This window comes from Podarcis gaigeae (assembly GCF_964106915.1).
Source record: "Podarcis gaigeae genome assembly, chromosome: 7".
In the NCBI taxonomy this organism is placed as follows: Eukaryota; Metazoa; Chordata; class Lepidosauria; order Squamata; family Lacertidae; genus Podarcis; species Podarcis gaigeae.
Genome location: NC_139683.1, coordinates 13,589,807 through 13,616,704, shown reverse-complemented (window position 1 = coordinate 13,616,704; position 26,898 = coordinate 13,589,807). Strand labels below are relative to the sequence as shown.

At 44.7% G+C, this 26,898-nt stretch overlaps 1 protein-coding gene across 2 annotated transcripts in view; it reads left to right on the top strand.

Moving 5' to 3' along the window:
* NSMCE2 (NSE2 (MMS21) homolog, SMC5-SMC6 complex SUMO ligase) overlaps window positions 1-26,898 on the top strand; it is a 204,455-nt gene that overhangs the window by 77,102 nt on the left and 100,455 nt on the right. For both annotated transcript variants that reach the window (XM_083749464.1, XM_083749463.1), the window contains exon 4: window positions 8,119-8,272. In XM_083749464.1, coding sequence (XP_083605590.1) covers window positions 8,119-8,272 — 154 coding nt within the window. The remainder of the gene's footprint in view (window positions 1-8,118; window positions 8,273-26,898) is intronic.

Below are 26,898 nucleotides of genomic sequence, written 5' to 3'. Positions count from 1 at the left end.
GCCTTTTAGACGCTTGAACTCAGGATGAAAGGGAGAAATGTGCTAAGAGGAAGGCTCACTGTGATCACGTTCCGCCCAGAAACCAATGTCCCCACTGTGGAAGGATGTGTGGATCCAGAATTGGCCTCCACAGTCACTTACAGACTCATTGTTAAGACCGTGTTTATGGAAGACAATCATGCACAAGGAAGCTATGATCAGCCACAGTTTCCCAGTGTGTATTGCATGTGCACATACAGTATAGCACATGGATGTGGCAATCTACATGTGGTTTCACACTTCTTTATACACAGAAGGGCTTTGCATTCAGGAAAAACATTGTCGGAAAAGCAAGTGTCTCTTGGATAAGTTATTGGCTTTCAGCTTCTGTGCCCCTGCTGGAAGGATACTTCCCTACCTCCATTAACTTCAGTAATAAAGTCCTCATGAACTTCCTGCCTGCCAGTTCCATGTATTCCTCATTGAGTCGGCAGTATGAACATAAACGAAGTTAGTTGACTTCCGAAACTTATGCGGCAAGGGGGGAGAAGACTGCTTTGTTTTGAAGGAGTTTGATGCCTGTAGCAGAGGAGACATTTTGGGGAGGGGGCTTGCAGGATTGCTAAGAAGGCAATGAGGTGAAGTGTCAGAAAGTACGTTGCACATTTAAAAGCTCTAGGTAAACAATAGCTGATATTGATTAACACAATATCTCGAAAGCATGTTTGCACAATATTGGTGGAGAACAAGTGCTGTCTCCATGAGGACTGCCGTTGTTGTCAATAAGTTTTGGTGATTGACCCATCTGCCCGTGTATGTTTTGGCCGCTCCCTGCTTGCGCGACTGTGTCATTCGCAGGTGTTATGGATACACATGGATACATACTATGCCCTCATCCCTGGTTCAAAACCATGCACAACTCAGGTGGATTGCCAAATGCCTTTAAGGTGCTGATTGGAATGTATTGCTATTTCTTAGCTGACGTAATTGCTGCAAAACATGTTGCTTTACCTGGATCGCCATGTTCCTGCCTTTGAAGCACCATGAACCAAGAAGGTGTTGCTTGATTTAACCTGATGTCTTCAGTGAGATAACAAACGTATAAACACCACCATGGTGCTCCATGATAGCCTAGATTGAATTGTAGTGCTCAAAGGTAAAGGTAAAGGGACCCTGACCGTTAGGTCCAGTCGCGGACGACTCTGGGGTTGTGGCGCTCATCTCGCTCTATAGGCCGAGGGAACCTGCGTTTGTCTGCAGACAGCTTCCGGGTCATGTGGCCAGGATGACTAAGCCGCTTCTGGCGAACCAGAGCAGCCCACAGAAACGCCGTTTACCTTCCCGCTGGAGCAGTACCTATTTATCTACTTGCACTTTGACATGCTTTCAAACTGCTAGGTTCGCAGGAGCAGGGAATGAGCAACGGGAGCTCACTCCGTCGCGGGGATTCGAACCGCCAACCTTCTGATCAGCAAGAGGCTCTGTGGTTTAGACCACAGCTCCACCCGTGTGAAATTACCCCATAATTTATCTGGAATTGAGCAGGGGGTGGGTGCAGCTGGAAAGGTACCACAAATTTGATTTTCATAAAATAGTAAAATGTCCTTCTAACATAGTGAATTGCCCAATCTGCTTCCATAACTTGTCCCAAGAATACACTTTTTCTCTTAGAGAGACTGCAGATATTAATTGCTACTGGGTTGTAGCAGCTGTAGTCCTCTAGATGTTGTTGGACAACTCTGACAACAACTGACCACGTTGGCTGGGGACTGGCGGGAGTTGGCGTCTTCATATGCTCGTAGGATAGGGAATTGTTCAGACTGACTTTATGCAATATTTATTGGTTTGTTTGCAACCTGCAATGTACTTCACAGAATCAACAAAAACAATGTACTGTACAGTCCTTGCAACCTTGAAGACTATACAGAACCTAAGCTACAGAGAACCCAGGAGCCAGCCAGATATTAAAATCAAAGGAGTGGGAAAGGGGCTGAATCAAGCAAACTATCCCCCTTTTTAAGCATTTCCATGGCAGTAGCTACATTAGTCCATTGCAGAAAAACACAAAGGAGACCTGTGGCACCTAGAGGACTAACAAGTTTTATTATGGCAAGATGCTTTTGTAGACCAGAGGACCGTGCATGCCTTTTTTGAGAGTGGGGAAAATGACGTGTGGTCCACAAAAGCTTATGCTGAAGTGCATTCATAAAGGCTTTTAAGGTGACGCAAGACACTCTGCTGTCTTTTCTAGAAGGCTTAAATTTTCCGAAGCAATTTTCAGCGAGAAAGCTAGGCCTGAATCAGGGCCTAGTTAGCTTTCCGCAATTGGAGTTGGTTTGTTTTTGATGTGTGGAAAGCTTTCGGTGATGTTATTTCTGAAGTAGCGCGGCTTTTGAAGAGCAGTACCACATGGTATTTCAGAACATATAGCGTGGTTTTTAAGTCACCTTCCTATAATTATAAAAGCAGGTTTTTTTCTGTCATGAATAGAACTCAAGAACATCTGTTCCTCCTTGTCTTTCTGGCATTCTTCTAATTTAGTTGAAAGCTCTTGCCAGATTCCTCCCTCACATTTTAATCTTTTTTTTTTAAAAAAGCAAAGATTTCAGATTATATCATTCTATAGATTTTGCCTCCCAGACAATCTTTTTTCTTATGATGTAATCGCAGATTCATCATCCTCCATGTCTGCTTTTTGTTTCTTCACTGCCTCCTTCTTCTGTCGGTGATTTTGGACGCAATTACTTTAATCATAATTCTCTTGGAGAGGAACTTGACACCAAGAGCTTTCATGAATGACAGTGTATGTAATACTTGGTATGTTTTTCAGGTTTTTGAAGTTGGGGGAGTTGCTCCCAGATCATGAGAAAAATATAAATGCATGAAGCAGTGGTTTATGGGTCTCACCAGTATTGGTTGTCACCCACGTCTGGAAGAAAAGTGCTGCTAGATGGTATCTAAATTCCATCTATTTATTTAATGTTTATGCCACCCTTCATCCGAAGAACACAGGGCGGTTCACAAGTACAAAACAAGAATACAAAAAATGTCCCTTTAAAGCGTTTACTGTGTGCTTTATGAGTTGAGTTTGTATTGGCATGTGCGAATCTTTCCAAATATTTGAAAGACAAGTTCCTTGGGTGGTAAATTTATTGATTTCACAAAATGTCTGTGCCGTTCAATTGTAATAAAAATAAAAATAAAAGGGTTTTTAGGAAAAACAAACAAAACCCAAAATGCTGCAGTTATCGATAAAAGGCTGCTTTAAAACAGGTATTCAAAGAACATCCAAAAACTAATTAAATTCATCAGCAAGTATAAAACAGGTTAGAATTCATGTAACTTGTCCATGTCTGGATGCCTTGCCTAAACCAAAACATACTGAGCAGGCTCCAGGAAGGGGGCAGCAAAGTTGCCACTACCTGTTGTCAATAGGCCGGGAGTTCCCAAGGTTCATTGCTGCCACACTAAAAGACTGGTTTCTTACAACTGTGAAATGGGTATTATGCAGCAGCTCTGATGGTGCCAGTGACGCCACTCAAAGCAGTTGAACATTTATTTATCACTCCCTCTAACAGTAAACTCTGGCGTAGCGAGGGTAGACAGTATTGTAGCTGCAACAGGACAGCTCAGAAATGAGGCATTGGCATGCTTAGGGGAACTCTTGACACTTGCAGTAGTATATGTTTAAACAACACTTTAAGAGGCAGCTTCTTCAGCTGAACACGCTCGGTAGCCAAGAAATGTTGGCTTTCGGATGCAAATGTAAAATGTGTGCATGTATGTACAGTTCCTGGCTTGAGTTGCTTATAATATTATGGGGCATAATCAGCTGGAAGGAACCTTGAGGTGTGAGTGCACTGCAACATTTTGTTGCAGAGCTCGCTCGTCTTTTTATAATGCTTATCTACTACTTTTCCACAAAGAGCTTCTCAGAGCACTTTAAAAAGGTAAAGGTAAAGGGACCCCTGACCGTTAGGTCCGGTTGCGGACGACTCTGGGGTTGCGGCGCTCATCTTGCTTTATTGGCCGAGGGAGCCGGCGTACAGCTTCCGGGTCATGTGGCCAGCATGACTAAGCTGCTTCTGGCGAACCAGAGCAGCACATGGAAACGCCATTTACCTTCCCGCCGGAGCGGTACCTATTTATCTACTTGCACTTTGATGTGCTTTTGAACTGCTAGGTTGGCAGGAGCAGGGACTGAGCAACAGGAACTCACCCCATTGCGGGGATTTGAACCACCAACCTTCTGATTAGCAACAACTAGGCTCTGTGGTTTAACCCACAGTGCCACCCGCGTCCCACTCAGGGCGCTTTACACAGGACTAATGTACACTGGTGAGCTAAAGCGTTAAAAATGCATTATAAACATGTGACACCGGAGAGTGCTGTAGCAATCCGTCGATGTAAAATTGCATCGAGAGCCAAATAACTTTTAAAAAGCGTTTTTGCAATCGGTGTAGATCCAGCCATAGAAAGATGGTTTACAATCATGTTTGAATAACACTGTTTGTAGTCTCTGGAGGGGCAATGTAAGGACTTCCTTGTTGGCCCCAAATGCCTTCAAAGCACCACTGTATTCAGGAATAATAAATAAGGGGTTGTCTTTACTGGCAGCCTTGCACCAATAGAAATAGTTCTTATTTACATAAAGCAGAGCACCTGGTTTTCCTCAATTCCCCCTGTGCGTTGCAGACCCTGTGCTCTTTTGAAAGCTGATCCTGATGGAGGACATTCCTGAACAATATGGGGGATGACTCACAGAGCTGCAGTGGCTGGGGGAATTGGCAGTTAATAGGTACCCAGTTTTGTGGTGGAAGTGCTTTCCCCTCGTGCAAAGCCACCACTGGATAGAACCCCAACTTTTATATTCTTACCATGATCAAAGTGTTTCATTTACACCTTTCTTGATTATCCTAATGTTAGCCCTATAAAGTAGCTCACTGTTATTCTCTCCATATTGCAGGTTCCAGTCTGAGAGAGTTAGTCTTGGCTTGCCTAAGGTTACTGAGTGACTTCTTGGATGGTGAAATTCCATCCATATGTGGACATAGACACTTAGCTCCTGCACCGTTTCGGATCTCAACAGTTGTGTAATACTCAGTCCCATCAAATGGTTGCATAAAACTCCTCCTTCCACAGAGATGCACCTTCAGATTCCTAGTCTTTCATTACCGCAGTACTTGTGGCTAGGCTTGTGAAAGAGGTCCAGACTACTCCTTGCCGACAGGAGGTTGTTTGTCTGAGCTCCTGATAGTACAGTGGTACCTCGGCTTAAGAATTCAATTCGTTCTGGAGGTCTGTTCTTAACCTGAAACTGTTCTTAACCTGAAGCACCACTTTAGCTAATGGGGCCTCCCGCTGCTGCCGTGCCGCTGCCACACGATTTCTGTTCTCATCCTTAAGCAAAGTTCTTAAGCCGAGGTAATATTTCTGGGTTAGCGGAGTAACCTGAAGAGTATGTAACCCAAGGTACCACTGTATATCTCATTTTGGAGAGTTGCTTTGTACCCGTGCAGTATTCCAGGTGTGATGTCCAGCTTTGGCAGGTAAGAATTCCAACGCCTCCTTTTGACATGACCTTGTAACGTGATCATGATAATAACTGCCTAGGTGATGGACTGGGAGCACCCATGGTTGCAGAGGTAATTTGGCCAAAGTGGTGCCATTGTTTTAGAAATGATGGGTTGCTCTCTGGAAATTTATGAAGGGTGTGCATGTGTGTCACACGTAAAGCAATGTGTATCTGAAATTGGAGCAGAGAGGAGGGCCTTGGAAATTTGTTTTGGCAGATGAACTTTACCTGCCTAGAAACCTAAGAAAATCTCTGCTGGATCAGAGCAAAGGCCCATCAGTTCTCACAGTTGCCAACCAGAAGCCCACGGAAAGTCTGTACACAGGATCAGTTTCTCTCTGATTATGTTTTGAGAAATGACATCCTGCTAACACTAGCTAGGTTGCTGCCAATTAGTTTCTAGGCCTAACTCAAAAGTGCTGGTTCTGACCCATAAAGCCTTAAACTGCTCAAGAACACAATATTTCATGGACCACTTCTCCCCATATGAACCAACCTGCACCCTGCAGTCATCATTGGAGGCCCTTCTTCGTGTGCCCCCTCTTTGAGAGGTCCGGAGGGTGGCAACACAAGAACGGGGCCTTTTCTGTGCTGGCTTCCCGCTTGTGGAATGCTCTTCCCAGGGAGGTTCGCTTGGCTCCTTTATTGCATACCTTTAGGCTCCAGGCAATAACATTCCTCTTCTCCCTGGACTGTGGAAGAGGGGTTATTGTTTTTCCTTGTTATTATGTTATGGGTTTTACAATATATATATTGTAAATCACTCTCTGATCTTTCGATGATGGGCAATATGGAAATTTAATTAATAATAAAAATTCAGTAAAAATAGTGCGCGGAGCATATAGACAGGGAACTTGGAGATCTTGGCTGGAGAGGTGAGTTTTTAGAGGAATCTTCAAGCCTCTGTATAGCCCCAGAAGTATTTGCATAGTGCTTTTGAGCCCAGGTTTTCAAATTGTATTTCCAGGGAATCTGATTGTTCCTCAGACATTTCATAGGGATTCCTCCGGTAAAAAGATTAGTGCTTTTTGACATGCTTCCCCCAAAAGTGTGTCCCTCCTTACTAATCTTCCCTGTGTTGTGTAGCCACAAACAAATGTTCCTAGCAGGTCCCAAAAGCCCCGGCAGCGCTCCACATTCATTCAAGGTGCACTCTAGAATATGCCTCTGAAAATGCTTGTGTCAGTCTTATACTGACAGAGCTGGATTTCTGGTTTTTTTTTAACTTAAAGTTTTTAAGCTCACTCTGTAGCTAGAAAGCCAATCCCTTTGATTTTCCCTGGAACAGTGTGCAGGCACCCTTGAAACTTCAGTATATCTTTGCTAAGATCTTTGCCATCTCATCTCGTCAGCTAAGGACTCAGGGATGTGATTGTGCTTTCCAGCCAGAGATGGTGCTTTTGGGATGCTCCTATACCTGTGAATGTATACCTATACCTGCTGGATCAGGCCATCCTTTTTACTCACTTATGTCTGACAAGTCCATAGAGAGAAAGAGTCAGGACCACATTGGACCTCTCTGCTCTGAGGTGAAGGAGGGTGGTCCAGCCTTTCCCATTGACCATGCTGACTGGGAATGATGGGAATTAGTAGTGCAACAACCTATGAAGGGAGTCAGATTGATGAAGGCTGAACATGGTGGATTCATCCAATACAATGGCTATCCTTTCCCCCCCAAGCAAGACTTCAAGTGCTTTTTGTGGCAATCGAATGTGCTGTTGAAGGGACGTGGGTGGCGCTGTGGGTTAAACCACTGAGCCTAGGACTTGCCGATCAGAAGGTCAGCGGTTTGAATCCCCGCGACGGGGTGAGCTCCCGTTGCTTGGTCCATGCTCCTGCCAACCTAGCAGTTTGAAAGCACACCAGTGCAAGTAGATAAGCAGGTACCATTCCGGCGGGAAGGTAAACGGCGTTTCCGTGCGCTACTCTGGTTCGCCAGAAGTGGCTTAGTCATGCTGGCCACATGACCCGGAAGCTGTACGCCGGCTCCCTCGGCCAGTAAAGCGAGATGAGCGCCGCAACCCCAGAGTTGGCCGTGACTGGACCTAATGGTCAGGGGTCCCTTTACCTTTAATGTGCTGTTGTGCACCCAGTTTATAAATTACTATTGAAAATATTTCATTTCTGGTGACATTTTCTGTTCTGTTCTGTTCTCTGTTTCACCTTTAATAGCCTTAAGGTGTGAATGCAACTGTAATGCTAAGTGGGTCTCTTAACACCTTTATGTGCCACCGTTCTGTGTGTAGCTAAATTTTACTGTCTTTCCAGGGTTTTCATTCTGATCAGGAACCAGTCCATAACCGTAATGCAGTAATCAGATTTTAATGACAACTGCAGAATATATAAATAACCACTTCTGCCCGCTTTCAATTCCAGAGTTTAATAGGATTTTAGATGGAGCTGAATACAGAGGAAAGTCTCATAAATTTACCTGTACTTCAAGTATAGCTGCTCCCTCTCCTCTTTAAAATGGGACGAGAAGCACGATGTGCTCTGGCGAGTCACAAGATTACGGCTATTTATTTATTAATCTAAGTGTTTATTTTATCTCTGTTTTTCCACAGCTAAAGCGAGACAAGCCAGAAACATTGCCGGATTTGAAAAATGTAGTTGAAGAGAAGTTTGAAGCCTTGGAAAGCGGAAACAGTGACCTTGACTTGCAGGGAAATGAGAAATATGTCCACTTTAAGGAGCAGCTCAGGCAAATGAAGGCGCAGTGTAAGTCTTTTCTTTATCACCATACTTGGAGAGTTCTGAGAAGGTACAAGCAGCTGATCCCCTTCTCTCAGCTCTGTCTCTCACTGTGAACCTTGAGCAGGGAAGCGACTCTCAGGTGAGGTTCCCAGCAAAATAGGAATTTGATCTCCCTGCGTCCTTCCCACCAGGCTGCCCCTCAGGGTGAGCTAGGGTGAAACAGGATATTGCCAAAATTCCCCAGCCAAACTTTGTGATTGGGAACCATGCTGGAGCTCCTGTTCCCTGTTCGTTGATCTCACCCGTTTATAAAGTGTGCCAGAGATTTATGCGATATGCTTAGTTTGAATTAATAGGTAAACTTAAAATGCATTCTGCAGAAGACCAGTTTTCTTTTTCCTTTTTAATCTGCTAGTGAATTGTTTAAAGTACAAAAGGCAGCAATTGGGGAGCAATCTGTGATTTGCATTTCTTCCCTAGGACTGAATGAAAGTTTTCACTGCATGCAGCAAAACATAACACAGTAGGTGATAAGCAGTGATTCCTCCCCCCCCCCCCTTCTTGAGTCTCTCTCACGGTGCTGGGCTTATTTGCATGCATATGCAATGCAAATCTTGCTTCACATCCCTTTTTTATGTTTGAAGTCGAGCTTTTTTTTTCTTTTACACTTATGCTATATTCTCGTTTTGATAGGATCTTTTAAAGAAGGATTAGGTAAGCTGTTTTCATTTTGTCACTCTTAACAAATTGCTCCAGTTTCACAACCCAGGATATGTTGCAATCCTAAGGAGACCTTTGCTTTAATCATGGAACTATATTGTTGGAAAATGCTTACAGTGTCTGTTCCCAGGTTTTCGGATTGGGCATAAGGAGCATGTAAGGCTGCAGCCTATTAAAATCCCTTATGGCCTAATTCAGCTTGCTCTCAAAATGTGCTCCAGGGAACTCCAGGTTTCCTTGTAAGCTTCTCCTGAGTTTATTGAGCCCTCGATGAGCTTACATAGTTGCTGTGGACCCCAACCCAGATTCTTCGGAATGCAAATGAAATACCAAGTCAGGAAATACCAATATACGACTAACATTTGTTAACTATCCATCCCTATTGCTAGCAATCATAAAATGTAAAATATATCTTATTAAATGCAGATGTTCCGCCTTGTCATCGTAAGGCACACACTCTGTATACCTTGCCCCCGTGTCCTTTATTTCTGAGGCTAATTAAATTCATCCCACTATACCTCACAAACGTATTCCCCCCTCCTTAGTCCTTTTCCCTAGGACTTTGTTCATCTCCTGCACAGTCCCACCCACTCCAGGGGGTTTGATACTGACAGCTCTAGGAAACCCTGAAGAAGATTCCCTGAAAGGCAGCCTGACTACCAGGACTGAACCTTCTTGTCTCATGCAGAGCTCCAGGGGGAGTCCCAGGATGAACTCCCAGGTCACAAGGTGCAGTTAGGAGGCCCAGTTGACTTGGCTGGCATGCCATGTGAGGGCTGGATTTTTCTTCTTCTTCTACATCATCAAAAATGTCTTGGAAACCTCCACAATGTGATTGGGATATCTGATGGGTGGATTCTTCCTTGGGCGGAAGGCGTTCCTAGAAAGGAAATTGCCACTGAATTATAATTTCTAGCTCAGAGCGCGAAGGAGCAATTGCAGGTTCCGAATACTTATATGCTGCTTTATGCTGCGAAAGCTTCTCATGGCAGCTTGCAAAAGAGCCTTGTAATCGCATTCAGATCTGGTGTCACGAAGAGGGATGTGGTGCCAGGATTATTTAGGAGTCATTTCAGCCTCCACCTACTAGGCAGCAGAGCTCCATGGGTTTTGCCCTAGTGCAGCTGGATCTCAAGTCCTCCTTGCAACTGCCGCCCCTTTCTTTACATACTTTCTTGGCAGCATCAGCAAGGAGGCCTCGCTGAAGGCCTCTTGTCGTGGCATCACCTCCTGCTCAGTTCCTTCAATGGTGCAATGGCCGTATCGCGGGTGTAAGGAGACCTGGGATTCTGGAGTTCCCAGGGCACCAGATGCCCTTAACTATAAGGTGAAGATTCCACAGCCCTTCTTTGCACATTCCAGAGCCCACACATGAGTATTGCAATATAAGGGAAGTCCCCCTGGTGCTGTTGCTGTCTCTCTGTGCCTTTGTTGTGCTCATCTTTTAAGTGGGGGGTGGTGGTGGATAGGACTTGTCCCCTTTAAATATGTTGTCAGGTGAGCATTTTCGTTTCTGTGTAGTGGTGCTTTTACATGTTTTGCTTTATTATTTTTGCACACATGTGACTAATAAATATGGCAACTAGTAAAATTATTACTAATACAGTGGTACCTTTGGATGCGAACAGGATCCGTTCCGGAGCCCTGTTCGCATCCAGAAGCGAACGCAACCCGCGTCTGCGAGTGCGCGGGTCATGATTTTGCTGCTTCTGCGCATGCGCATTTTGACCGTCTGCGCATGTGCGAGTGGTGAAACCCGGAAGTAACACACTCCATTACTTTTGGGTTACCGCAGCGCGCAACCTGAAAATACTTATCCTGGAGGTAAGACTGTAATATATAAGTTACATTTTATAATAAACTATTTTTAATAATAAAATAATATTAATAATATATGGGGTCTTAGGGGAGGGGTAGTAGCTTTGGTGGGAGACACATTGTGCTCGTACTGCGGTAGTTTGTTCACCTTTGGTCCTCATCCTGCATTAAGCTCTCACCTGTGGCCCCTAGAAGATGTCAGCATGTGACAGTGGCCACACCCTGGAAACTGCTTCGTCTGGCTGACTAAACCAGGTGAGCGCAGCCAATGGTTCTCAAAACCTCGGTGAGTTAGGGACTTCTCCTACATGAGAAGATAGGCTCCGGTGGGTTGAGTGGAGAAGGCCAATGGTCCAATGGTCAAGAACGTGGTTTCTGCACTTGCTGTAGAGGGAAGTGAGGGGCACATGGGGCCTATCAGTCTGCCAAGGTAGATGGAAGCCCATCCAAGAAAAGGTTAAGGAGTAAATCCTACACAAAAATGGGGTGGAGTCCCTAAGGCGGTTGGATGGCGCCTTGTACGCTTCCTTCCAGCAGCTCCTGCAGCCAAGCTGGTGCCAAACGTATTGCTCTGCTTTCTTTTGGACCACATCAGCGAGGCCGAGAGGGTGGCGGTCTTGTTGCATCTCTAGACCTGCGCCACTAAGTTGATGTTTTTGTGTGCTTGTGTGTGTGCTTGCTTCACGTGGTTTCATGTGAGTGATGCTAGCAGTTAAGAAAATGGCCACAAGGAAAAGCTAGGGAGTGTGGCTTAAGTGAGGAAGGGGAAAGGATCAAGAGGGCAGATCCTGCCCTTCCTTTGCTCCTAAATGTGGTTGACAGTGTATGTGTACACCGCCCTGTGTTTGTGTGCCTCCTGCATGGCCCAGGAGCAAAGGGCCCTCACCCCTTGCCACTGCTATCAGATGACCCCATGCTGTAATCAATGCAAAAGGAAGCCTGCTTACTTACACAAGGACTTTCTTAACACTTCGTGGAATGTTTCACAATAGATAACTGGCGGTCAGTGGACTGGTCGGCGTCCCAACTCCAGCTGGAAGGGTGACTTCCAGCATCCCCTCTGCAGTCGCTTATGTGCTACCAAGTCCCTAGGTTAGCCAAAACTTTCTTTCTGCTCCTCCAGAAGCAGCAGTCCTGTATTGTATCTCGTAAATTGGAATTGATTGGGCGAGTTTCTCCCTAACAGTCGCATTCTCAGGCAGCAACTCAGAGAAAACCCATCTAGCTGGAATGCAAGGGGCCTCCAACCCCTTGACCGGCAGCGTTGTGACTGAGTGACTTTTATTATGCTTGCACGGAAGAAGCCTTTGGGAACTTCTCAGCCGAGCATTATGCTTGCTGAGGCTTAGTGGTGGAGCAATTGCATTTCCCCACCAGCACCACTTCATCAGATCATCCTGTTCCCATATTTCTTGACTGTATAAGTAATTCATTTGTGCAACTTGGTTGGGTTACAAAATCATTACCTCTTGTGACCGGGCTGGCTTGCACTCACCAGAAACATCATACATATTTCAGATGCTGGAGATTGCATCTGAATTTCTGATAAGCTTAGAAGATCTGCACTCTGAAACTTTTTTTTTTAAGTGTCATGTCTCTCAAGGTAGCATGTGATGTCCAGTTTTAAGGAACATACAAATTTGTACAAGAAACCCCAACAGTTGAATATTGAATGGTTCTTAGCTTTCAGTTGTTTTAAGAGTCCCAGTTTCTAAGTCATTATCAGGCTGCATTCCTCCATCTGGTTGGTTATACAAAGGCAAGTTCCATTTCTTTTAAAGATATATTTTAAATGTGTATAATTGTGCATAGGGTGGCTGCCTTGGGAAATATATGGTTGGTTCATTATAATTGTTAGCTGCTTTGTTTAAGGGTGCTCAGATTGCTTGAGGTTATGGGGTAAGGGAGATTAAAAATTAGTGCAGAATATTTGGCCATATTTTTGCATTGCTTTGCAGGAATGGGTAGAATTTGAAGTTGCTCACAGAGACATTCTCCATTTTGGGGGATGCAAGCAAATGGGAGGAGAAGGCTTATCAGTAAAGGGAGAGAGTGGCGTGCATTTTTAAAGCCTTCTTTTTGCATAAAGTTTCCCTGATACTCTATTGGAGTAAAAGAGTGCTGGAGCAGGCTGGGCTCCCGAAACCATGGGTAGGCAAACTAAGGCCCGGGGAATGGATCCAGCCCAATCGCCTTCTAAATCCAGCTTGTGGACGCTCCAGGAATCAGCGGGTTTTTACATGAGTAGAATGTGTGCTTTTATTTAAAATGCATCTCTGGGTTATTTGTGGGGCATAGGAATTCATTCATTCCCCCCCCCAAAAAAAATATAGTCCGGCCCCCCACAATGTCTGAGGGACAGTGGACCGGCCCCCTGCTGAAAAAGTATGCTGACCCCTGCCCTAAACTGAAGAGGCATCTTTCAGTAAAGGCAGGGCTTGCAGGAGATGTAATTGCTGCTCCTAGACATGACTCGCTTGAAGGCAGGTTGTTGCTGAAGCAACATCCGTTCTCTGCTCTCCTATAGCTCATCCTGAGCACTGCACAAGGTCTCGCCTTAGATGAAGTCAGCGCTCACATCATAATACTGAGTGGGCTTTGCATTTAGTGGGTCAAAAGCCCTTCCCTGACATGTCCAGCATGGTATAGTGGTTAAGAGCGGTGGACTCGTAATCTGGTGAACCGGGTTCGATTCCCTGCTCCTCCACATGCAGCTGCTGGGTGACCTTGGACTAGGAACACTTCTTTGAAGTCTCTCAGCCCCACTCACCTCACAGAGTGTTTGTTGTGGGGGAGGAAGGGAAAGGAGATTGTTAGCTGCTTTGAGACTCCTTCGGGTAGTGATAAAGCGGGATATCAAATCCAAACTCCTCTTCTCTTCTTCCTCTGCTTTGAGGAGTACTGATGACAGCCCATTCAGAAAGTCGCTGGGAAGGGGGCATCAGAGATTGGACCTCCCTCTACCCTCTAGAGGACATCTGTAAAACCCAAAGACCCTGGAAGTAGAAATACAAAGAAAGCACTGTCAAAAGTAGAGATGTAGACCAAAACAGCTAATTTAGGAAAGAAGTATAAAACAGTAAACCAAACTTCAAATCATCCAGCAGTCACAAGAATAAAATTGAGAGTTACTGTTCTTTGGAGAGATGTTCGCCGAACAGTTCAGGCAGATAAAATTGTCTTCATCTGATGTAGAGATGGGAACCTCTATTAAAAGCTCTTCTGCCTTATGGCACAGCAGGAAGGCAAAATGATATATACCGTATTGGCCCAAATATAAGCCGCACCTGAATATAAGGGTGCTGCATACCTTAAGGCCGCAAATATAAGCCGCACTTTTAACTTTTGGGGGGAAAGTGAGGCTTACGTCCAGGCCAAGACAGTAGGTGCTTAAATAAACAATCTCTTGGTGCTTCTGGAGAATAGTGACTTTCAGTTGCCCTGAATCTGAGTAAAATAAATATAATTTGGAGAGGGGCAGGATTCACTGCCCCTTTCTTGCAGTGCATGTTTGCTCAGAAGTAAACCTCCCTAATTTCAATGGGGACCCGCTCTCTGGTACGTGCACATAGGATTAGAGCCTTTAATTTACGTCTAGACTCATAACCAGAAGTTGTGTAGGAAGCTTCTTCCCACAGTCAGAAGAGCAATAAGCAATAGCTGCTTGATTACTTTATCTCACTCTAGGCTGCAAATAATAATTACTGGAGCTTAAGTCTAATGAATAAAGGCGGCGCATTAGCATGCCAAGCAAGAAAGCACTTCTTTAGCTGGCATTCGTAATAATGTGTAATTGTTTGGCAATCTCGTTTAGCTCTGGTAAATCTATCTACATAATTACCTTTGAGTTTTTGTCTAATATCCACCCCTGAGCTGGTGGGGTAGTGCTGCAGTAAAGAGATGGGAACAAGCAAAATCCGGCGAGATTTCACCCCTGCGATGTGCACCATGCTCTCTCTTGAGTGTGCCGAGATCCCCAGACGCTCCCCATGCACGCACCTTTCAGCCACTTAACTAGCTGCATGTACCGTCTTTTACCGTGTATAACACGCCCCCATGTATAAGATGCCCCCTATTTTGGGGGACTCAAAATTAAGAAAATGGGGGGAGATTGCCCAGAGATGTTGAGCTTTTTTGGGGGAGGTTTGCCCAAGGTTCTAGAACTTTTCTTGGGTGGGATTGCCCAGCTTTGTTGGGGGGTTGGTTTCGATGAAAACCGCTAACCTGCTTGCTGAACGCTATTGCACGCGCCGTGGAAGACGGAAATACTATACCTGGTCGCCACCAAAGGCCCGCCCAATTGCAGCAACAACAGCCAATCCACAGCAGCCCTTGCAGAAGCCACCAGTCACCCAAACAATCGCCACTTATAATATCATGCTTGCGGCAGTCACCCGTCTCCACTCTGCACTGTCCATGTATAAGGTGACCCCCAATTTTTCTGATTAATTTATCATAAAAAAACCCTTTAAAGTACGGTAACTTTAAAATGTGGCTCGGAAAGGTATTTACCGCCCCCCCCACTCATTACTGACATTCATTTAGCCGTTTATTTAGTGCATGTACTAAAGCACATGGAGTATACTATTAAAGTACATTTAAGCACCTTTAAGGGCTCTGATGGGAAGAAGGCAAACCACAAAACAAAACACCTCCTCTAGCAGTTTAAAATAAAAAGAGGAAAAGCACCTGCAGGTACTTGAAATAAAATTTATTCCAACCCTGACACGTTTTTGGAACAAATCCCTCCCGGGGGCAAAGGTGGTGCATTTTTAGCAGCAGTTCATATCAAATGTGGGGCACTCTAGTGATTTTTTTAAATTTTATTTTTACTTTGCTGGGAAGGTAGGTTAAAAACGTGTTAATAAGTAAGATACATATTTATTAGAATGTTGTTTTATTTCTATACTTCCATTGAATATGCTTGGTGCTTTGCAGAGGCAAATTACCTGCACGGAGGAATGTGCATTGTAATATTAATAACAAAACAAACAAACAACAACAATGATAAAAAATAAAATAAAATTAAAAACCCATAGGTTACAAAATCTGGAGAGCACGCTAATCTCTGCTGCATTAGACAAGATCCCCTCCACCCAACGAAGCAATTTTAATTGATGCATTTTTTGCATATCACTATTAGTATCTGCAAGCTGGTTGCACGTCTACCTTTTAGAAAGAGCAGCACATGCATGTTTAGCCTGCCTTCATAACAGTGTTGTTCTTTGATCCAGCCCTCCTTACTGGAAGAGTGGGGTTGCTGCAAGTCACTCACACCATACTTCCCCTTATAGCCTGAAGATACCTTTGACAGCCTTGACTAATCACAATGTTGCTTCAGGACGTGAAATCAGATGTTCAGACGTAGTGCTCTTTATAGAAGTAAAATGATGTGTAACTCAAAAACGAATAATTGCAGCGTAGTGGCTATGAATTTGTTAAACTGTAAAATCCAGTTTGCAGCGTATTTCGGTACTCTTCCAAAAGAGGGTACATGGCACACAGAAAACCCAGTATAATGGAAGTCCAGAACAAACCTTTAAACCAGTGGGTCTTGGGTATTTCCTGGCCCTGCCAGCAAAAATCCCAGGTGACCTGGGATTTTCTGTGAGCAAAGTGTGTGTTTCGAACCCTGTAATATATCCGGAGAACAGGTCACCTTTTGCCCACTTGAATTATTCTCACCGGGGTGGCGGCTTTGATTTGCCTTCCTGTGATTGATCCGTGCATACGGCTTTGTGTTTCCAACTTAAGACCCATCGAAAACATCTCATCCAGTTCAGTCTTTGAAAAACAGCTTTGAAAAGCTTTTTCATATTCTCCAGTGTGCTACCCTTGCCGTTGTGGTGGCACGGGGTGGCCGTTCTGTGACTTACGCTACTTGTTGAACGGTTCATTTATCCAGTCTGTGTAACGTTTACTGCACATGTAACTTGTTAAGATAGACTTGTACATTTATCCACTCCATGTTTACAGTATCTCCAGGCTTTGTCTTGCACATGACACCTTAGTATGTTTGTTGTTCGAATGGTTACAAGTCTATCTCTATTCTAGCTATTATTCTAGTAAATTTGGTTTTATACTTATAAGCCAGCTTGTGGTGTTGTTGATTTGTTGTATTTCCTAGCCCTGCCAGCAAAAATCCTTTTAACTGGGGGGTGACCTGGGATTTTCTGTGAGCAAAGCGTGTGTTTCGTCACTGAGCCAGGGCCTCTCTCCAAAGTGCTGCTTCCCTCCCAGTTAATTTGATTTCAGTTTCCATTGAAATTGATTGGGAGTAGATTCAGGACAGACAGAATGCCCGCGCTCTCATAAAATACACAATGACTACTAGCTCAGCTGGCTTTTAAAGGGGAACTCTGTGGACTCAGAGAGAATGAAGCTGTTGATGGATCTGCCTCCTAACAACGCAGCTGCAGCAAAACGTTGCAGTGCGAAGTGCTCCTTTTCAGTGTGTTCACTGTGCCTTCCTCCATGATACTTCCTTCTGTGGTCACTGAACACGCCCAGTCCTCATTGCACTGTATGTCCCCCTCCCCGTCCAACTTCGCACTCCAGATCCCGTGGCTGAATATTGCAAACGTAGAGGTTTCCCCAAGCCTTTTAATAGCTCCCTCTTCCGTGTGGGTGGTCCCATTTAGGCTACAAAAGCAACAGCCTTTATGCCTGAGCGCCAGAAATCGAGGGATTGATGGCCATATGGAACCATCATGCTCTCAGAGCAGAATGCTAATGCCTACCAGTAGCTGTGAAGCAAAAGCAAGGGGGTGCCTTCATGCCTTGCTTGTGGTCCTCTTGGAGGCATCTAATTGCCGACTAGGAAAGCAGGATGCTGAACTGGCTAGACTTTCCCCCCGAGCCATTGGAGTTCCTTCGTAATTCTCTTTTCTGCATGTTTGCCTTCTCCCATCTCCCCTTATCCCCAGGCAACCGCTGCTCATGAAACCGAGCCCTGGATTCCAGGTTCCTCTTCTGCCTGGCAGTTAGAAGACACACAAACCCTAAGAGGCAATTTACATGATGAAGCTGTAATCCTTCCTTTTTTTCTTCCCATGTGCATTCACAGGGTAAGAAAGGTCTGCCTGCTACCAGCTTATCTGTGACACCACTTTCTTACCGCATCCAAGTTAGCATCCTATAACGCGATAAGCATCGTTGTGTTAATTGGTCCTAGTTCCACCCACAGCCTGCTGGTGGATGCACAAGTCATATGCTTTGGTCCAGTAAAAAAAGAAGGCTGTGTTGTGTTGTGCGAAGCATATTACTAACAGTAGTTTTATGGTGCTCTGGATGAAGAGAGGCATGTTGTTGATTGCATTTTTTGGAATTGGAGAAAAGTAGAGAAAGTAGCCAAGTGAGTCATGAAACCCAAATGTGTCAAAATTTGGAGGGTTTGTTTGGTGTTTTGTTTTTTTTAATGAAAAAGGAATGTGTCCCCGTAATTTATTTGGCTTAACTCTTTTGCGTATTGGTTGCCCATATGCACCATAAACATTGCTGAGGAGCAACCATGGAAACTCTTGTTTTTCCTGCCATTGCTAAATTTACTCTGGGTTGAACATTAACACTGTGCCTGGCAATACTTTCAAAGCAAAAAATAGCTTTAGAGTGACTCACCGTGACTCATTTTACTGCTCGGCCTGCTATACTGCCTGAAGGTTGACATTGAACGAGTTGGCAGCTTGCATCGCTGCAGGTTTTTTTTTTCTTCTTCTTCTAGGAACTCTGAACACATTTCATTCTTGCGAATTGCCGTCTTGTGCAATAATACGAAAAGCAGCAATGTGTTTGTTTTGCTTTCAAAGTCAAATGAATCAGAGAGTGGTGAAAGACACACACACACACACAGAGAGAAAGACATGATTCTGGAAAATGCAGGTTCTCTGAATTCAGGTTTTGGCTCCAGGAACAGGCTGATTGCATTACAAAGCTTAAACTTCATGACACTTTATACTGGTTATGCAACCTGTTGCGTTCAAATTGTTTTAGCATAGCTTGGAGGGGGCTGTTCAAGGAACGCTTTCTTTTCTTGTTTAATAGTGGGGGGGTGGGGGTGGAAAGCTGAGCCACTCCACGCCTTTCTTTTTTAAGTGTACAGTTTCATTGCAGTTTCCCTGGGAATTTTACAAGAGAAATACAGCCCAGTACAAATTAAATCAGGAAGAAAGGAAAGGGGAAGGAGGGGGGAGGTTGTAGTCATCTTATAGGAAAGGAAACGGAACGTTCATACAACTCCAAATGCATTCAGCTAGTGATGGTTGCCTGTATTAAAAATTGGTATATTTCAGAGGTTGAACCTGTGAGCATCCATTTCCTTTCAGAGGCCACCTTTGGTGTCCATGTAGTCCCTCCCCGCTGCTCAAATTGAGCTTTAAAGAAACATTATATAATGGTTTCTAGTTTGGTTGAAATGTGTGTATGTGGTGATGCACAGAATGGTTTTTTTTCCGCTTTGCATTCCCATGGGTACCAAAAGTTTGGTGCAGATGATACCTGTATAGCAGAGTTGGTATCTACAGAGTCTCTCGATGACATGAAAGACACACGAGACACAAAAGAAGAGCCTGCTGGATCAGGCCAATGTCCCATCTAGCTCAACATCCTGTTCTCAAAGTGGTCACCCAGGTGGCCTATGGGAATCTCCAAAGCAAGACCCAACTGCAAGAACACTCCTAGTATTCGGAAACATTGCTTCACCTGGCTGTGGCTGCAGAGTGTAGCCATCTAGACTTGTAGCTGTCGTTCACAGTAGACATCACTGCAATCTGGAAACCTCTGCAACCTGAAACCTTTTTTGCTTGCAGAATTACTTCTTGGTCCATTATCGAGAGCCAGCTTAAAGCACTACCACCTACCTCTTTTAAAATTCCATGGGTGTTTCATTTCGGAGGATCCAAATCTGCATTGAGAAATTTCATCTGGCTAAAAATGGTTGCCATTACATTACATATGTGTAGCATATCAGGAAGAGCCTTGCAGATGCCAGGCAAGTTCATAATCATGTGAGAAGAGCTCTGCTGGATTAGAGGAATGGTCTGATCTAGTCCATTATTCTGTTCTCAGGGTGGCAAACCACTTGCCTCTGGGATACCTTGCAAGCAGCAACTGGTATTTATAATACTTCTGATGACCAAAACCCATAATGACTAGTAGCCACTGATAGTCTTATCCTCCATCATCTTCTCATTTTTGGCCAGGGGCAAGAGGTAGTCAAAAGAAGGTTTCACAAACACCTTCTTTCTGAGAGCCAGTGTGGTGTAGTGGTTAAGAGCAGTAGACTAGTAATCTGGTGAACCGGGTTCACTTCCCCGCTCCTCCACATGCAGCTGCTGGGTGACCTTGGGCCAGTCACACTTCTCTGAAGTCTCTCAGCCCCACTCACCTCACAGAGTGTTTGTTGTGGGGGAGGAAGGGAAAGGAGAATGTTAGCCGCTTTGAGACTCCTTCGGGTAGTGATAAAGCGGGATATCAAATCCAAACTCTTCTTCTTCTTCTGTCCCCGCAGGGAGCTCAAGGTGGCATGTGTGCTGCTCCCCCTCCTCATTTAATCCCCAGAACAGGTTATGTTGTGATGCAGGGACTTGCCCAAGGTCACCCAGTGGGTGTTACAGCTGAGGGGGGGGGTTGAATCCTGGCCTCCCAGGTTCTAGTCTGACACTAGCCACTTGAACCACACTGCTTCTCAGATGCTGTTGTCGTTTTTGCTTAATCATTTCTATGCCATCCGTCAGTGAAACTCACGGAGCAGCTTTTTTTTAAAATTATTTTTTTATTGAGTTTTCACATTTTATATAGACATAACAAACACAAAGACACAGACAAACATGTACAATTTCAAATTCTTACTTTCATAACCACATTCTCTGACTTCCCCGCATCCCCCCTTCATGCATCCTAATTCCAATAGTTAGTTCAGCAAGTTCTTATCTCCTTTCTTTACAATATTAGTATCATTTTTTTTAAAAAAAACTTAGTTCTTCTTAATTATCCAATTTTAACTTACACAGATCCATTATAATCATTACATCCTTTCCAAAGGTCGACCTAAATTCCCTTCCAACACTTTCTCAATTATCATATTAGTTACTGAACATAATAGCCAGACATAAAAATCATAACCTTATAAAAAAAACTCTCACCCCCCCTCTTTCCAGGTTTTGATCCCCCAAAAAGGTGTCCATAATATCAGTTCTTAGCCTGGGTTTCTCACGTCCGAGGCCTTCAAATCTCTATCAGTCCCTCTTCGTCGATTTTGTTGGTAATCTTTTATGCTGGCCACCAAGTCTCGAAGGAGCTCTATCCCAGTAAAATCAGTGTTTCTTCCAACCAGCCCTCCATATTCGAAAGCGGAGCCCCGATCCTGTTTCTTACTTCTTTTAAGTCCAAATAATCCAAATGTCCCAAGGGCTCCCACTTTCATCTTGCACAAATTTGTAATCCATAGTTCTTTCAATCCCCCCATAAGGGGATCTCTGTCTTCTTCATCCTTGCTTTTCAACCAAATTCTCATTATCCGTATCTTATTTTCTTTGTATTCCCCATTTGTAGGTTTTTGGTTGGCCTTTTCCTCCTGAAATATCTCTGCTCCTCCTTCCCTCTCCTCTGACTCTGAAAATATTTCTTCTGGTTCAGCTGCAGAGTTTTCTTTTGTCACGTCTTCTAGTTCAACTGCAGAGTTTTCTTTTGTCAAGTCCTTAACACAGGCAACAGGATTGCTTACTTTAGAATTCAAGGTCACAATCATTGTAGCCATAGCTGTGCTCTGGTCCTGAAGTTTTCCCACGAGAAAGAACATTCTTTCCAACTCGGCCTGTAATTTTCCATCTGCAGCCATTGTAGTGCCTCAGAATCCCCCCTAGAGGGATTCTTGTTACTTAGTAATCCTTCTCCAGCAATCAATTACTATTACTTATTTCTTCATTGTTTCCAACAACTTTAAATCAAATGTAACCCATCTGGTCTGCAAAATAGGTAACAAATTTTTCTAGCTTAAGCAGTTCGTTTGACAGCTCGTTTGACAGCTGTCAAACTCCTTCTGTCTCCTCAACAGGCTCACTCGCGGATCGCTCCCGGGTCTGGGGGGGGGTTACACATCAACTTCTAAGATTCAGTTCTTAACCTCCAGCTCAAAACTTCTAATGTCAATTGTGGAATTAATAACTTTTATCTCACACAGAGAAAGGTAGTCTCTCCACCTTAGTTATCCGGTTCTTGCTTTAAGTGTCTGCAAAAAGGGGGGTGCGGACTTCCTTTTTAACACTCCCCCGATCGTACCAAATTCAAAGAGAAAGAAATTTTCAAGTCCAAATTCCGTACTACTCACGGGTTATTTCTTTTTAAGTCCAAATGTTCAAGGAAAAAAGTCAGCGCTCTTCGGCCATGGCTCGCGGCTTCACTCCACTGAAGTAGCGGTCTACTCAAAGCACCACGCCACTCTCCGTACCCTCTCCAAAGCCTTTAAAAAGGCTCTTTGTGGGTCGGGGGGGCGCTTAAGGTGCCCGCCGAGTCACCAAGTCCGCAGGCTTCAGTGCCTGCGGTTTCTAAGGGTCCCCGCGTCGCCGCGGCAGCAAGACCTGTCTTCAGTAGAGCCAATTCCCTCCGGAGCTTGGAGGGAATCCGCCATTACCCGATCGCGCTAACCCGGAAGTCGCCTCACGGAGCAGCTTTTTAAGGTAATTAAAAACCAGGAGTATTAAAACAAACCCCAGGGAGCACTGTAACAATAAATATGGAACCAACAATAATTGAATAGATAAAATAGCAGAGAGTAATGGCTGAAAACAGCGAGCTGTACAATTTAGCTGGGTGTCAGGACTGCCGCTAGGTCCCAGCTCACAGAGGACCAACGCCCAGTGGATATTATATACAAAAGTCTTTATTGAAGTTTAGTTTCCATTTCCAAGCTCTGGGCGCGCAGACCCACGTCTTAACGCTAGACCGGCTAAGTCCCCTCTGACTCACTGCTCCACCCACACCAGTTTAAGATTCTAGCCCGGCTCCACCTCTTGCGCTGCTCTTTCCTGCGTTGGGTCCTTCTGCCCTCTGGGGTTCCCTCCTTCCTGGACTCCTCTGACGCGGAGCCTCCTGAGTCTTGCCCCTCCCTCCGGCGGGCTTTAGGACCTGGCTCCCATTCCCGGGCTCCCCGCTGTGCCGCTCTCCTGTACATTTGAACTTGGCGCGCGCGCCCAGCCGGTGACTTTCCTTCTGACCGTTTCCCCGCTTCCTGATGTGGGTGTTGCCAAACCTGACTCCTCTCCTCCCTCTGGTGGTGAGGACACTGGTCCCGACTCCTGGGACTCCCCCTCCCCACTGCGCTCTGGTGGAGACGCTGGCCCTGATCTCCAGCTGCTGTTCAGGGACTCCCCGCTGGCCCCTCCCTCTTGAGGTTTCTCCCTTGGAATCTCCCTTGCTCTGGCCACCGGCGCTCCCTTCTGTGAGTCCTCCGATTCGCTAGAGAGGCTTGTGGAATAACTCTGGCCACTGTCACTGCCTGCGCCCCCCTCGTACTCCTCCTCCTCACTCTCCATTTGCTCCCCCTCCTGTGTCTCTCCTTCTGAACCCCTGACACTGGGTTTTTAGAACAAACTGCAACTAGCTTTCTGCAGATCACGGGTGCAAAACCTCCCCCCCCGAGACACCCATAGCTCTTGTACACTAGATGATAAAAAGACCAGGGAAATAACAACATGTTTGAGGGTCCACTGTGGCTCTTACAACTCTATAAACTTAGCTTTGAACATGGTTAGTTAATTTTCATTTCATTTTTTATCAGTGCCTTCAGAGCACTTTTGCAATATAGGCACCAATAAAGATTGGGGGTTGTTGCACGCAGTGGCGGAGGAAGAGGAGTGTGGGGGGAGCGCACTGCCCCTGGCAGCGCGATCCTGGTGGGGTGCCATTGCATCTGTCCCCGTGCTGGGCACCCCGCAGGTGGCATGCCATGCCCCCAGGACACCCACCATGCCCCTGTGGGTGGTACGCCATGCCCCTGGGATGCATGCCAGCCCTGCCCCTCCTGCTCTCTGCCCCCCGGTGCCGTAGCATGAAGCTCCGCCACTGGTTGCACAGTAGTTGGGGAGCATGCATTGCTAAAAACCTGTTTTGTGGTTATGCAGAGGATTTTGGTGCTGGCAAAACCAGCACCAATTACAAACAATTTATCTTTCAGTTCAAACTGATGCTATCAAGTGCTTCATTATCTGAGGAACTCATCAATTCGTATACAATGGATGGAAGCTCTAATGTGCAATTCTAAATCTCTTAGTAATTATACGGTTGGCCGTAGCCAGTTTCTGCCGTGACACTCAAGAGTTCCTGTCACATGGTTCAAAAGCAAAACCAAACTTTGTTAATCTAAAAGTAAGATCAGAGCGGTTTGATTACTGCGCACTCTTGTGAATTGCAAATGATGTCCATGCCTTTGTCTCCTAGTGCAATATGCTGGTTAAGTGTTGCTTAACACAGTATGCTCTTTTTATCCCCTTACTTTCTTTATTTTCCTTATGGAAGAAAGAGAATATACACTCTCGCATAAATATACATGCACAGAATAAATATGATTCTTCTCAAAAGTGTAAAGTGAATGTAAAAGGAAAGATACTTGGAAATTCTTTACAATCTTACTCATGCCACCATATAAAATAATATTTCAGATCCAAATTTAAACAAGGAAAACAAAGATAATGGGTGTTCACTATCTTAATAATCATTACAACAACAACAACAACAACAACAACAACAACAACAATAATAATAAGGAATATAATCCATTTCCCAGGAGGGGAATGAAATCACTGTTCTTTGGGGTATGAACAAACTTCAAGATTTCCCTTGTATTGGTATCTGTGTTTTTTAAAAATAAAAAATCCAGTGTCTTTCTGAATCAATCTGTCCTCTCTCCACTTTCATCTGTGTTTTGAACTGCTCTGTGTAAAAGGAAGTTCTGTGCTTCCCCATTCACTATGATGGATAATCTAAAAATGCCTAGAACTTTCCTCCCTCTTGACCAAAGCGGATGAAATTTATGGGCACAGGAGCCCATTTACAATTGATTAAGCCTTCCAGATCGCATACAGAAAAAGTGTGGCCCTGTGTGTCAGAGAAGAGGAGGCAGATGGCCCTCTCTCCTCCATCCCTCCCTCATCATCATTGGGGAGTGGGATGAACTTTGAAAAGCCAGGAGGAGGGGCTGAACAGGAAGAGATTGTGTCAGAGCTGGAGAAAGGCAGGAGACAGTCTTGTCACCCAAAACCAGGTGCTGCCTTTGTAGGAGACATCAGTTGCACCTGCCCTGAGAAAGTGCGCATGTCGGGACATTGCCATAACTGCTGCTCAGTTGTGAAACTCTTGCCTTCCAATATACCTTGAAATCTTGACTCTTGGACCTTGTTCTCACTGCTGAGCCTGTTCTGCTACTAGCCTGAATAATGCAGCTTTTCCTGACTCTGAAGTTAAGTGCCACTATCATGTTTTGGGACAGGAGCCTGGCAATGTCCCAATAGCATAGGGCGGTAGCTGTATCAAACATGGTGGCTATGTTTCAAAGTACATTATTATTATTCAAAACAAAAAAATTCCTTCCAGTAGCACCTTAAAGACCAACTAAGTCAGTTCTTGGTATGAGCTTTCGTGTGCATGCACACTTCTTCAGATACACTGAAACAGAAGTTTCCAGACCCTTCTATATAGTGAGAAGTTGGGGAGGGGTATTACTCAGAAGGGTGGTGGGAATGGGTGATTGGCAGATAGCTGTGATGAGCCTGTGGGTAAGGACTTTGCCACCAAACTCTGCCAATTTGTCCTTACCCACAACAACTTCAAATTCGGTGATGACCTGTTCCTTCAGATCAGCGGCACAGCAATGGGCACCCGCATGGCCCCACAGTATGCCAACATCTTCATGGCAGATTTAGAACAACGTTTCCTAAACTCCTACCCACTCAAGCCTCTCTTGTACCTGCGATACATTGATGATATTTTTATCATCTGGACACATGGTCAACAGACCCTGAACACCTTCCACCAGAAATTCAATGATTTTCACCCCACAATCAACCTAACTATGAATCAATCTATGCAAGAAATACATTTTTTGGACACTACTATAAAAATACAGGATGGGCACATAGACACCACCTTATACCGTAAACCAACTGACCGACAAACATATCTACATGCCTCTAGCTACCATCCCAAACATACCAAACAGTCCATTGTATATAGCCAGGCACTACGTTACAGCCGCATCTGTTCCAATTCTACAGACAGAGACTCTCACCTAAGAGATCTACAGCAAACCTTTTTAGAACTAAAATACCCAACAGATGAAGTTAGACAACAGATCAACAGAGCCAGACTGATACCCAGAGAGAACTTGCTGCAAGACAGACCCAAAAAAGAAAATAACAGAACACCTCTAGTCATCACATACAGCTCCCAAGTTAAAACAGTACAACGCATCATCAGAGATCTACAACCTCTCCTGGACAATGACAGTTCTCTTTCTCAAGCTCTGGGAGGAAGACCTTTCATTGCCTACAGACAGCCACCCAGTCTTAAACAACTCCTAACCCACAATAATACTACAGCCAGACCTAACACGGACACTGGCACCAGAGCCTGCAATAAACCCAGATGCCAACTTTGCTGCCACATACACCCGGACAACACCATTACTGGCCCCAACAACATCACACATACCATCTCGGGACTATTTAATTGCTCATCGTCTAACATTGTGTATGCCATCAAATGCCAACAGTGTCCTTCAGCTCTCTATATTGGACAAACAGGCCAGACCTTACGCCAAAGAATAAACGGACATAAATCGGACATCAGGAATCACAAGACAGAGAAACCAGTAGGAGAACACTTCAATCTCCCAGGACATTCTATACAAGATCTCAAAGTAGCTGTTTTACTACAAAGGAATTTCAGAAATAGACTGGAAAGAGAAGCTGCTGAATTACAACTTATCACCAAACTTAAAACCATGGAGAAACCTGGCCTGAACAAAGACCTTGGATTCTTATCTCATTATACATGACAAAGCCATTTTTCACCTTTTCACCCCTTGCTTCTTCCTGTAAGACCTATTGCAGTCGTTAAGAGTC